Here is a 13,914-nt window from a genome sequence, read left to right as displayed (position 1 = left end):
TACAGCAGAATTGGCCACACCAATTATATCACACAGATTTGAAATCTCCGAATCACGCCGACACCGAATCCAGGGTGCTCAGTTACACACACAACCACCAAATACAGCCACGCTTTCTAGTCCTGACCTTTAATTTCCCCTTGCTTTGACTGTTGGATTCTTTGTGGTGAGTAAGCTTTTCTTGTACACAAATTACTTGGAATTAACTTTAGGAGGGCGCCTGGGTGGCTCAGTCAGTTGAGCATTCAACTTGGGCTCAGATCCTGATCTCACGGTTTGTGCGTTTAAGCCCCGCGTCGGGCTCTGGGCTGACAGCTCAGAGCCTGGAGCCTGCTTCGGATTCTGTGTCTCCCTCGCTCTCTGCCCCTCCCCCACTCATGCTCTGTCTCTCAAAAATGAATAAACATTAAAAAAAAATAAAAAATTAAATTAACTTTAGGGGCACCTGAGTGGCTCAGTCAGTTAAGCTTCTGATTCTTGATCTCAGCTCAGGTTTTGATCTCAGGGTCGTGAGTTTGAGCCCTGCATTGGGCTCTGCACTGGGTGGGAAGCCTTAAAAAAAGAAAGAAAGAAAATGAAATTAACTTTATTAGGCATTGCATTTTGACTTAATTAAAATGGAGTTAATGAAAATTATAATTTAACCATAGCTTTGGCTACTTGAAAGCCAGGCACCCTAAGTGACATTTCTATCATTTCTATAGAGATATTGTTTCCTTTTTAACGTAAGTGATTAGTTAAGTAAATGACTAATTAGATATTTGCCTTTAGGTGAGTCTTTCTGTTTTTCATAGCTCCTCGAATCCTGATGGATAAAAGAATTTTTACCACAACACACACCCCAGGGTGTGTTTTTCTTGAAATAGACGAAAGGTAAGTACCTCTTTAAGCCTGAAAGACATTTGTTTCGGAAAATAGAGAAAAATGTGAGAACGTTTACATTATGTTTACATACTTCTACATTATGTAACAGACATCTATCCATTTGCCCATTTGATTTCTGTTAGTTTGCAGTTTATTTTTAATATAAGTAGTTTGCATATTCTACTTCTCAGATTTAAATTTGATTTCAGATTTATGTTTGATTTCACAATAGTCTGCTTTAGGTAAGTCAGGACTTAATTATTGTTCTATTTCACACAAGAGGACAATGAACCTGGCCACATAGTATGTGATGTGTTTGAAATGGGACCAAAACTCTGGCCTCCTACTTCCTGTGCCAAAGTGATTTCTACCAGACAAGGGCTTCCCCAACCAGGCTTTGATGAAATGTTTATTAGTCTGAAGTGAGGGGGGAAACAAAGGAAAAATAAGAACAGGTTTTGGTTTTTTTTGTTTTTTTTTTGGTAAAGGTAAGTTTATTTAATTTAAAACATTATTACTTATTTTGAACTTACGTCCTTTCTACTTTTTTGGTATTAAAAGAGTCTTAAAGAAGAGTGATAGTAGATAGTAGTTGTTCCTTATTATTGTTTTTTAAATAAATTGATTTGGAAAAAGAAACATTGTTATCCCCTGATGAGTACCCTCTGTTTTCCCCCACATTTATTTTTAAATTTTACTTATTCATGAAATGTGAAAATCTGGGGATCGGTGCACCACGGCACACGTAAGTGTAGAGCAAAAGAGTCAGAAAAGCTGGCACGGTTATGATAGTTATTCATTTTGATTTTTAAAAAATCTTAACATCTGAAAATAGGCTTATTTAATAGTAGACAGCCTGAAACTAAACAATAACAGTGAAATACTCCATATAATGTCATCTATAGAAAGTAAGAACATTTAGCTGGAGATATTTAACGGTTTACATTTATTGCATGAGAAAGTATTTGTGCATTTGTACACACAGAAAACATTTATGGGGTCGGGTCTTCCTAAGTCATCCTGAAGACTTTGAATTCACAGTTTTCCCATGAACCTGCATCCCGCCCACGTTTCTGCGTGCCGGTTGTCTGTCTGTCATCACCTTCTAGGCGACATTGCTTATGTACAGTCTTAACCATGCTGTGTAAATTTGTAGCCCCCCCATTCATTTGACATCATAAACATTTTTCTGCATTATGGTGTGATCTTTGTAAGCTTTTTTTAAGTAAGGGGGCATCAGAGACCCCCGAGGAACTTGCTAAAAATGCGGATTCCTGGTCTTACCCCAGCAGCCCTGACTTAGCCTGTGGTGAGCCTGTGAATCGTCTTGTAGCAAGTTCCGCGGGTGATTTTGATGCACTCTGTCCGATGACCAGCATTTCTTAGATTGTGTAACCATTTCCCCAATGTGGGCACTCGGGTGGTTTGCTCTTATAAATGCGGTAATGACATCTTCCGCGTACCTGTTTTTTCTTTCGTATTTAGAATTAAGTAAAAAAGTATTTTTAAAAGTGTATAAAGTATGAAAATTGCTTGCTGTGTGTAACATGCTGCCCGTGCTGTGTGTGTCTCCAGAGCGGTGTCTCTGCTGGGTTACCTACCTCAGGATCTGCTGGGGACATCCATCTTGGCGTACGTGCACCCCGAAGACCATTCTCTCATGGTTGCCATACACCAAAAAGGTGAGGGCCTGCTTCTTTACAGGAGCAACCGCTCATCTGCTCCGACTCTCCATTTCATTTCATGTTAGAGCTTCTCTTAAGGTCTAATCACTACAGCTCACCCTTCAACAGGTAAGCAGTGTGTTGAAGCTCCCAAAACAGTTTCTTCTCTATTTGGACATTTCTGAAAACCTTACTAAATGCCTGGGAACAGCCATTTGCAATAAATACCTGCATTAAATAAATTCTAATCTCATCGTATTCTCTTATTTAGTCTTGAAGTATGCAGGCCACCCTCCCTTTGAACACTCACCCATTCGATTCCGTACCCAAAATGGAGATTACGTCATATTGGACTCCAGCTGGTCCAGCTTCGTGAACCAGTGGAGCCAGAAGGTTTCTTTCATCATCGGTCGGCATAAAGTTTGAACGTAAGTCCATCAGTGCTGGTGTTTTATAGAAGGACTTTTTTTTACCAAATAATATTCTTCCACCCACTGACACCCTTTGAATCAATTGACACGTAAACCGAATAAAGCACAGAATGTTTTTAAAGTGCTTTTGGAATACAGTGTGGCAGTACGCGTCAAGAGCCTTAAAAGATTTCTACCACTTTGACCTCATGATTCCCTTATGGGAACAGTCTAAGGGAACATGCCTAAATACAGAAAAGCTTTACAAAGAAAAGACATCTTTTGCACCATTGTTCAATCATAATGACAGACTTAGAGCAGCTTATATGCCCATCATTAAGAAAGTTCTGGAATATTTGACATGTTGTATTATTGGTCAATACAAATTTTTGCAAAGATTATATAACATGAGAAATTGATAATAGATTAGACTTAAAAAGCAGCATACAAAATTGCTGATGCCATATGGTCATAACATGTTCAAAAGACACACAAACATTGTAAAACAGGAAAAAGAAGAAGAAAGGTAATACATTAAAATACAGATTTTGGCTATGTGTAAGGTAATGGGGAGATAAGGGTTTTTTTTTTTTTCCTCTTCTGAATTTTAAAGTTCTCTTTACTGAGTGTGTAAAACTTTTTGTATCAGCTTCTGCTGTCAAATTCCACTTATTTGTGTCCATTTTATCAAATCTTTTTTTTTTTTAAGTTTATTTGTTTTAAGAGAGAGAGTGTGTGTGTGGGAGGGGCAGAGAGAGAGAGGGAGACAGAGGATCCCAAGCAGACTCTGCACTGTCAGCACAGAGCCTGATGTGGGGCTTGAACTCACGAACCGCGAGATCATGACTTGAGCCTAAATCAAGAGTCAGACGCTTAACCCACTGAGCCACCCTGGCGCCCCTCAAATCTTTATTTTTTTAAAAATTCGATGCTTTTTAGTTTTTATTTTCCTGCCCAGCATGGCTGACTCAAGCCTCTTTGATGGCTGCCGCTCGTCCGTGTGACAGGACCTTGTGAAATGGACCTGAAACAACCTGGCCCGCCATTCCTGTCCCCTAAAATACTCCGAGCCTCTTGACTTTTTGGTTTAAAATTTAAAACTGACCTGCGAGTTTCTCAGCTGGGCCGTAGGCTCTTCACAAAGACTGTGAAGTCTTTGTTTTTGAAGCATGGAAATTATACTTAACTCTTCAGGATCCTGCTGAGATTGAGAAATTAATTCTGTCTTCTGTGTTTTGTTGTACAGCTTTGTGCACATGAGCGCAAAACTGGGAGCAGTAGGTCTGCCGGTAAGACTTACTTTGGCATGTCTTCATACTGTAATAGAGGGCACCTAGCCGTGGCAGGAAGAGGTCCCAAGGTCCTCCTGCATCGGTGTATGTCTGGGTTTGGCCCTCAGCGGAGCAGATCTGGAACCCTAAGCAGAGAAGTGGGCTCCATGCCGCCCTAACTCATGAGACCAAATTTGTGCTAGGGAGCTAGTGTAATAATTAGGATAAGAAATATGACTGCCCAGTAAGTGTTATTCACGTTGGTCAGAAAGGACATTTTTTTTCCGGTAGGAAAACCTGTGGGGAAATGAAAATAAGCAGGTGGTTGTTTAGTATGACTGTGAGATACCCCAGGGCAGGTATGATTGCTTTCATGAGACATCTGTCTGTCTACTGGTCTGCGTACCCTCCCTGTCAGTGCCAGAGCCACGTCCCAGATGCCCCAAGTGTCCTTTCAGTTTTTTTATCATTAACTGATACCCAAGTGCTCCCCATGTCTGCAGATTAAAAAAAAAATTATACCTGTGTCTGCATCTCAGTTTTCAGAATTATGTAAGGGAAGTATTCAGAGTCTCGTATTAATCTTGTAATATAATTGTAAGGTAATTGTCCATAGTGTTTATAAAATGATTTTAACAAGTGCTTAGGGATCCCTGGCTGTGTCAGACATCATGCTAGACCCTGAGAACGAGATGGTAAACCAGACAGACGTCCCCTCTACCATCACAGGGCCCCTAGCGTAGCAGGAGAGCCAGGATATGGAGGTGGCACGGTCACCTGTGAGCAGAGCTTTGGAGAGTGTGGCAGTTGAAGCAGGAAGTAGATAGTTAGCAGGGACCCTAACTGTCTGTGGGCAGGCAGGTTATGTGCTGTTTCCTCTCATTCTACACTTAAAATCCGTGTTCGGCAAAAGAGTAACCCTGGCAGAGGTCACTGAGGGGAGGAAGTTGCAAAGTACAGACGAGAACCAGGTTTTCTCCCTGACTCCTCGTGCACCTTCCTTCCGTCCCTGGTGCTGCCCGGCATTTGCCACTGCCCACAAAGGCCCTGTCTCTGCAGCCTCCACATTAATCGTCTTGAGTTATATGATTAGTGATTGAACATACAACTTCCCTTTGTAGGAAGTTTCACCAACAGGAATACGTAAATCTCATAATACAAAGCAGTCTGCCCTATTTCCATTTTGGAATTTCACTTGAAAAATAAAACCCAAACATTTTTGGAAGGTATTCAAGCTCATAGTGGACGGATGCGTTGATCACAAATCAGATGTACTTTATTCAACCAGCCTGCCCCTTCACTGACATATTCCTGCTTGTACGTGCCAGGCACTGTTGGAGGCACTGGAGAGGTGAACAAAATCGACCAGAGAGCCTCACCCCACAGTGCTCGTGTGGCAGTGGGAGGCACAGGCAACAGACCAATGGAGTGTCACATACAGTGCGCCAGGCTGTGCGTTCCAGTACGGTTTGCCATTTACGTACCACATGCGTGATGCTGTGCTGATAGGCATTGGTTGGCACCATCCACGGTCTGTGCACCGAGGGAGTCAACGTTGCCGGGGCGGGGGGGGGTCTGGACAAAGAGGGAGGTGGTCTCCGGAGGCAGAGCTCTTCCTGACTGACGCTGCCGACATCCTGTGGTTTGTGGATAATTACTTCTGTCTTTGGGACAGCGTCTCAGTTTTTAGGGAATTGGGCTGTGTGTTTAAGTTGCGAGAAACAGTGGCTATGGCAGAATGGAAAAAGGAACGCGTTGACTTTGGAGTCAGGCATGCCGACTGGAACCCTGACTACTGCTTCTGCGTCAGGTGACTCGGCAAGGGTCCAGACCTCTCTGGCGTCATGATGATTCCTGCTTTGTAGGGTTTGGAGGACTCAGGAGATACATGCCTGACTCAGTAGATCGTATCAGTGGTACCTTAGTTACTCAGGTACCAAGAGGCAGTACGCCACCGTAGCAAATGTGCACTATGGAGCCCAAGCTCTGGTCCCTTTGTGAATACCTGCTTAGACTTCACCAGCTAGGTGACCTCGGGCAAGTTTTCAACTCTGGTGAAGGACGTAATACTTGCTAGAGCATCTGGAACGGTGCCTGGTGCGTCAGAAGGGCTTAGAAAATGTTATTCTTGCTGTGTGTTATAAAAGATACATAGAAGTCAGTTCCTGCATAGAAGTCAGTTCCTTCCCTTCTTCGCGATGATTTCTGCTGGCATTTCTGTCCCTGGCTGTGTTAAGGTAGTAGTTTTAAAAGGCTCTAGTATAAACAAGACTAAGGGTACCATGACAGCCACGTTTTCACCAATAGGTGGGTGGCAGAACCACCTTTATAACATAACTGAAGTGCTTGGGTACGTTAAACATTAAATGTTGTTTGGCAGACCTAGGGTCTTAAAATTCCTAGCATAGGTTATTCAGTTAATGTTGAATTTTGAAACTAGTAGCTGGTGAAGATACTTTGGTAGGTAAGAGAGGTTACTCGTCACTGATTTTAGGTTTCTACAAATTCAGTGCTGACACAATTGTGGAAAGAAAGATTAGAGCTCTAGACAAGCCAGAGAAGCCTCTTAATGTCTCATTTGTTTCTTAGTATTTTCTCTGCCTCCATAAATGGAATTTTAGCTTTATATTTTCTGTTTGAAGTCAGAGAGTTGCTTTGTGTAAGTACAGATTTATTATTTGAACATTCTGTTTAAAGGTCACCTTAGACATGGGGTGCCTGGGTAGCTTAGTTGGTTGACTATCCAGCTTCTGCTCAGGTCATGATCTCACGGTTCATGGGTTCGAGCCCCACATCGGGCTCTGTGCTGACAGCTCGGAGCCTGGAGCCTGCTTCCATTCTGTCTCCCTCTCTCTCTGCCCCTGAAAACGTTAAAAATTTTTTCTTAATTTTAAAAATTAAAAAAAAATCACCTTAGACTTTATTGTAAATTCATTTTGAATTGCTTGACTCCATCTTTCACTTGGCACCTTATAGGAGTCCGCTGAATGAGGATGTTTTTGCGACCTGAATAAAAAAGACGAACCATAATGACAAAGATGTAACAGAATTGCAAGAACAAATTCACAAACTTCTCTTACAGGTAAAGTGAGATTTTAAAAAGCAAACACAAAATTTCCATAGTCGTGTTTTATTTTAACATTTGCTCATAGTGAAGTCACTTCACAAAGGTACACCGCAAGGAGAGAAAAATCTTTACTGTCTGCGTTCCAGGAGTTTTTGTTTTCCTGGTTGTTTTTTAAATTCAGTTTTATTAATCTTGTTCCTGACTGAAACGCACAGAACATTCTTTTAAGATCCCATTCTAAGCAAATCGAGTCATAGTAGGCAGGTAAGACAAGGAAGCTATTTCTAAATGGGAACATCCTTCTTGTATTTCCAACACTAGCCATGTGCTCAACTTCTGGGATCTGCCGTATTTTTTTAAACAATAATTCTAATTGTAAAGGATGGGGGCAGAGGGATGGCAGGTCTCAGCATCTCTGGTTACTCCAAAACAAACGTGGCAAAAATTACTTCTTGAAAGCAGATGCCAAAAATGATTTCTACTGGAGACCCAACTAATAAGCTTGTGAAGCGTTTACTGATGGTATCACACAGAAAACCGTGCGCCCCGTAGCTTCCAAACCGTCTTTTGTAAAGTCTCTAGGGTTCGTGAAGGAAGTTCATGGAAAAAAAGTATGGTATTTAATTTGTTCCATCTGTTCAAAACTCAGCATAAAGAACTACTAGAGTTCACTGTCCTATTTTGTGACCTCTCTTATAACCATGTGGCTTTGTAAAGACCTGTTGTTCTAGAAATGTCCACCGGGCTAGAGAACTAGACTTTGCCCTTGAGAATTACCGAACGAGAGAGGAATGTCTTCTTTGTCAGCCTCGGGCCGGAAGCATGGAGCTTCACACACCGCACGTAGGATTTCGGAAGCGTTCACCTTCGCGTTCGGTGATCTCAGACACACTCTCGGGTGCCAGCCGCTGTGCCTGTCTCCTGGCGGCCCCGCACCCCGTAACGCTGACACCCGGCCCCCTTTTCCCTTCAGCCGGTTCACACGAGCGCCTCCGGCAGCTACGGGAGCCCGGGCGGCAGCGCCTCGCGGGAGCAGCGCGTCAGGAACGCGTCGTCTAGTGAGGCCGGCGGGCCCCGCGCCGCGCACACGCACGGGGAGCTGGTACGTGAGCCACGTCGCGTCTGCGCAGGCGCGCCCTCCACCCTCTGCGTCCTCCGACCCGCGTGCGCGCCGCTCCTGCACCTCAGCGCCTGTGACTTCCTGTTAGAGATTCTGGACCTTACTCGATCGCAGACGCCCTGCTTACCCCATTTTGGTTTGAAACAATGGCTGTTAAAAGAAAATACCAGCTTTGGAAGGTGATATTTGGGTTTATTGTACGATTTCTTAAGATTACCGTTTTGCGAATAGACGTGTGTAAAGTCTCATTTGTACTGGACGTGCCGAGGCTCGGGGAGGAAAGTGAGTTAACGTGGTCACTGTGTTCTCAGCCGCCATGTCCTCAGAGAACTGGAAGTTACGTGTGTTTTGTTCGTGTATCTTTTAATGTACATGTTTATAATTTCTGAAGCACCTTCTCTCATTCTTTTCCCTCAGCTGACTTTGCAGCAGGTCTCCGCCAGTCTAAACAAAATTAAGAATCTCGGTCAGCAGCTCTACATTAAGTCAATGGCCAAGTCACCAGATAAGCAAGTGACAGCGATGCGCACAGGACGGCTTGGCGGTGAGTCAGCGGGGCAGCGCCCAGACCTCCTCCCACGGCTCTGCCCTCTCCTGGGGTGACGTGGGCGTGTGAGCAGAAAGCCACAGGCCGGTGCTGTCACCTTTCACCTTTCCTTGCCCGGGTGACGAGAGCAATAATGATAATGGCAGCAGCAAATACTGCTCGGGAAGCTAAATGGTATTAGAGTGTATTTCCGTGTATTTCCACTAAAGAATTAATGTTTTTGGTAACACCAGCAGATTCATAGATTCTTCCGAATAAGGTATCTATAAATCAAAAAAGTTAATTAAAATTAAAAAAAATTTTTTTTTGATGGGGGGAGAGAGAAACAGCGCAAGTGGAGGAGGGGCAGAGAAAGGGAGACCAAGAATCTGGGAAGCAAGCTTTGGGATCTGAGCTGTCAGCACAGAGCCGGAAGCAGGGCTCCAACTCACGAACTGTGAGATCATGACCTGAGCTGAAGTCCCACCTTAACAGACTGAGCCACCCTGATGCCCCCAAAGAGTTAATTTTAGAGTATGTTTCAGATTTTAGAAAGTACATTAACATAATAATTCTGTCATTTAGAACAAATGAAGAATATTTATGACCTCAACTGAATGTAAAATTGGGGATTTTTTTTTAAATACATGTTTATGAGGTAAGAAATGTTCCTAAGGAATTGGATCAATCATGATGATTGACATTGTTTAGAAAAGTTAACCTACCGGCATTACATAGCAGAGGAAGGATCTGTGATATAACGTAGAGACCAAGTTTTATTAACTTTTTTAGTTTAGTTAGCTTTCCCTTCACTTGTCTTCCTGAATGTTAATATAACTTTGGAAGTCGTCATAGGTTTGGTCACCAGAATATTATTAATGGTCTCTATCCTTGTCAGATGTGGGTATTTACGCAGTAGGGGTGAAATTTCTTCTCTAAAGTCAGTAAGAATAAAAAATAATCATAGCTATATCGTTCAGTACTTGCCATGATTTACACAACAAAAACATCCAACCACTGCTCTTTCAGGTGGTATCACAGGGAGCCCTGAGGCTGCCCTCCCGATACAGCATGCCCAGTCCGTGGGTTTTTCTTGTTGCCTTGGTAGGAGGTTTAGCACTCTGCTTGTTTCTTTTGCTGTAGCTGTAAAGGCACGAGACAGAAACAACTTTTTTTGTCCCTTGAAACCATCAGATTTCCTACCTTAAGTATCTGACTTGCTGTATGTTATTATCCCATGTCATAGCATTGGGACTTCTTTAGGGAGATTTGATGGCTAAAATTTGTACATTTTTTCTTTATTTAAAGAAAGTGGTCCACTTTGTGCTGCTCACTGCTGCTTAGGCCTAGGACCTCATGTTAGGGCCACAGTTTTTTGTCCTGACCTCTATATTTCTTGTCAGAGTGGAAATCCTTTCTTACCTTCTGCTTTGTTCAGTTTTGTATCACCCACCATTGGCCTGGAAGTGCCATCACTATCATGGTTTAAAGGCTGTATTCAAGTTGTAGCTAATTCTGTGCATTTATGATGCTATTCTAGAAACTGACGTTATCCTACTACTTAGCTATATGCTGTATCTGACTCTAACACACATAGGACGTGTCTTTTGGGTGAGAGGGAAGATCTGCCATTTGATAGAGCTTCGGAGAACTAATGTTACTTGGGCATCTTGATTTTATTAACATCTCAAGACCTACAAGTTTAAAGAGCTAGTAAAAAATCTTTATTACAACTTAAAAGAAACAAGTATGCAGCTTCAAGATAATCTTATAATTTAAATATTAGAAATTGAGTAGAAATAAGTCCAGTCAAAAGGAAAATAGTAAGTAGTCATTGTGTACATAGCTTATGTACAGGGTGCCAGAGCCAACAAGAAGATAAGGTTTTAAGTTTATATTTTTATTTTTCTTATGAGGGCAGATTAGGCTTTGAAATAGAGGAAGATGGGAAATTTTCAAAAGTTAATATGGAAAGCCAAGGACTAGCAAAGATATAAAGCCCTTTCATCAGCTTTATATACTGATGCCAGTTGCTAGAAGCAACTAGAGAAATTGGGGAAAATGTTCCGGTTCTGGGGTGGTAGTGCTTGAGGGAGAGATATTGATCGATGAACTGAACTCATTCAGGGTGAGCGTGCTTTGGTTTCTGCTCAGGGAGAGATGGAAAGAGCATCATTCCAAACTAAGAAGGAAAAAAGCCATGTGGCAGCAAATTCATGAGCTTTCTTGAACATGTCAGAGTACTGAGGCTACGTGGCAACCAACAGGCCTAAAATCTAAGGGAGAAATGTGCTTGCAGGGAGAAGTGAGATCAAGCCCTGGATACTGATGCACTAGCTGTTGGAACTGGTAACTCGCAAGAGACAGGCCTCCAAGGCATAGTACCAGGGGAAGACCACAGGCTGCAAGTGGAGCAGATATAGGAAAAAACCCAAAGCTCTCTTGCGCACCAGCCACCACATAAGTACAAAATGTCACTAGAGGAATTGGAAAGCTATAACGACGTTGAATGGACCCATAGCAACGGCAGACCTTAGGCCTGGCCAACAAATTAGGTTAACTCGAACACAGACCCAGCAGAAGGAAAGGCATGCTAGTCTCCACTGTCCTACACAAGATACTCAGTTTTCAACATATGAAAAGGCAAGGAAAAAAACTCCCAAGAGATAAAGCAGCCATCTGAACAAGAGACGGATATGACACAGATGTTGGAACTACCCGACAGGGAATTTAATACATTAAAATCTATGGGACAGTGAGCAGCATGCAAAACCACATGGGTATCATAGCATAGAGATGGGACATAAAATAAAGGATCAAAAAGAAATACTAGAGTTGTAAATATGTCTTGGATGGGCACTCAACACACCCACAAAAGGAATTCATAAACTTGAAGATCGATACATACAGGTTATGTCAACTGAAACACAAAGAGAAAGAAACATGTAGAATAGAGCCTCTAAGAACCTTGAGGCACTATCAAATGATCTAACATAAGAGTAATGGAATCCCAGAAGAAATACTGGAAATAACGACCAAGAATTTTCCACAGATAAGAAGAACACCAAGTAGCATAGATATAAAAAATAACCAAATAAAAACCAATCACAAGATAAAAACACCACATACTTGGGAAAAAAATACACCACGTACTTGGAAATACCATATTCCAATTGCCAGAAACAAAAGCAAAGAGGATATCTTGAAGGTAGCCAGAGGAACATAGACTACATACAGAAAAACAAGGATAAGAATTACAATAGGCATTTTTTTTAGATGCTGGGGACACTAGAAAACAAAATGTCTTAAGACAAAAAAATTGTTAGTGCAGAATTCCCTACGTGGTGGAAAGTATCTTTCAGAAATGAAGGAAATTGAAAGATTTCTTAAACAAAAACTAGGCGGGGAGTGTATTGCCAGCAGATCTAGTCTATAAGAAACGCTAAGGGAATTTCTAAAGGGGGAAGGAATATGGTACCGGACATAAAACTTGGATCTACACAAAGAAATGACAAGCACTGGAAATGGAGTTAATGAAGAAGTTTTATTTCTTACATATTTTTAATTGCCCTGGAAGGTAACCAACTAACGCAAAAATACTCTTCTGCTTTTGTGGTCTATGTTAAAATACTGCAAAGGATTGGGGGAGGCACTGGAAATGTGCTGCTGTGGAGGCCTTACATCAGAAGCAATATATTATTTGGAGGTAGAAACTGATTTGTAAAAGATGTATGTTGTGAAATTTAGAACAGCTATCAGAACTAGTTTCTAAAGAAGCAATAAATGTCATTTGACGAGATAAAGTGGAACTTAAAACATTTAAAGCAAAACGAGGCAGAAAAGAAACAAAAACCCAGATGGAACAAGTGGAAAACAGCTAGCAAAGTGGTACACTTTAATTCAGCTATATCCATAATCACATGAAATGTGAATGGTCTCAATATACCAGCTAGAAGACTGACATTGTCAGTGGGTGAAAAAACAAGAGGCATCTGCGTAGTATCTACAAGAACTCATTTTGCAAATAAAAATATAGGTTACGAGCAAAAGGTTACAAAAGCTTCACATGCTAACAGGAATAAAAAGAAAGCCGGAAAGCTGTATTAATATCAACTAATGTAGACTTTAGGATCATGAACTTTATCAGGGAGGGTTTCAGAGGGATATTGCATGACAACAAAGTGGTTGATTCTCTGAGAGCATGTAACAGTCCTAAAAGGTTATGCACCTAACATCAGAGCTTCAAAATACACGAAGCAAAAACTGATAAAAACTTTGAGAAATAAACAAATCCTCAGTGGTAGAGACTGTAACAAACCTCTCTCTAATTGATAAAACAAGTGGACAGAAATTTAGCAAAAGTATAGAAGATCTGAACAACACCATCAACAAGATTGGCTTGAACATGTATGGAACATTCCAACCAACAACAACATACTTATTTTTCTGAAGGGCACATGGACCATTCATCAAGATAGACCTTATTCTAGGCCATAATACAAACCTTAACAATTTAAAAAATATATAAATCATACCAAGTATATTCTCTGACTTGATTAAACTAGAAATCAGTAACTGAAAGGTTTGTCTAGAAAATTCCCAAATGTTTGAAAATTAGAGAACACATATCTGAGTAACCTACAGGTCAAGGTCTTAAAGGGAAGTAAAATCATTTTGAAAGGAATGAATTGAAAAGACAACAAAAAAAATTGTGGAATGAAGCTAAAGCAGTGCTTAAAGGGAAATTGATATAGCATTGATTGTATAAGAAAAAGAAGAAAGGTCTCCATCAGTAATCTAAGCTTTCTCCTAAGAAACGAGAGCAAGAAGAGCAAATTAAATCCAAGGTAGGCAGAAAGAAGGAAATCTTTAAAACCAGGTATCGATGGAATTGAAAATAGAAATAAGAGAAAATGAAATCAAAAGCTGATAAAAATAAAATTAACAATCTTTTGGCCATACTTAATCAGAAAAGAAGACAGAAATGGCCAA

At 41.3% G+C, this 13,914-nt stretch overlaps 1 protein-coding gene across 1 annotated transcript in view; it reads left to right on the top strand.

Annotated features, from left to right (window-relative positions):
• The window catches only part of PER3 (period circadian regulator 3), a 58,952-nt gene that overhangs the window by 14,878 nt on the left and 30,160 nt on the right, over positions 1–13,914 (top strand). Inside the window, 6 exon segments of the mRNA XM_047082403.1 lie at positions 795–873; positions 2,440–2,546; positions 2,800–2,956; positions 7,186–7,291; positions 8,250–8,378; positions 8,814–8,940. Coding sequence (XP_046938359.1) covers positions 795–873; positions 2,440–2,546; positions 2,800–2,956; positions 7,186–7,291; positions 8,250–8,378; positions 8,814–8,940 — 705 coding nt within the window.

The sequence above is a fragment of the Lynx rufus genome, unplaced genomic scaffold (assembly GCF_022079265.1).
Source record: "Lynx rufus isolate CCGP_SWC_20201006 ecotype Redwood Valley unplaced genomic scaffold, mLynRuf1.p SCAF_2, whole genome shotgun sequence".
NCBI classification, from domain to species: Eukaryota; Metazoa; Chordata; class Mammalia; order Carnivora; family Felidae; genus Lynx; species Lynx rufus.
This window is presented reverse-complemented; position numbering and strand designations above follow the sequence as displayed.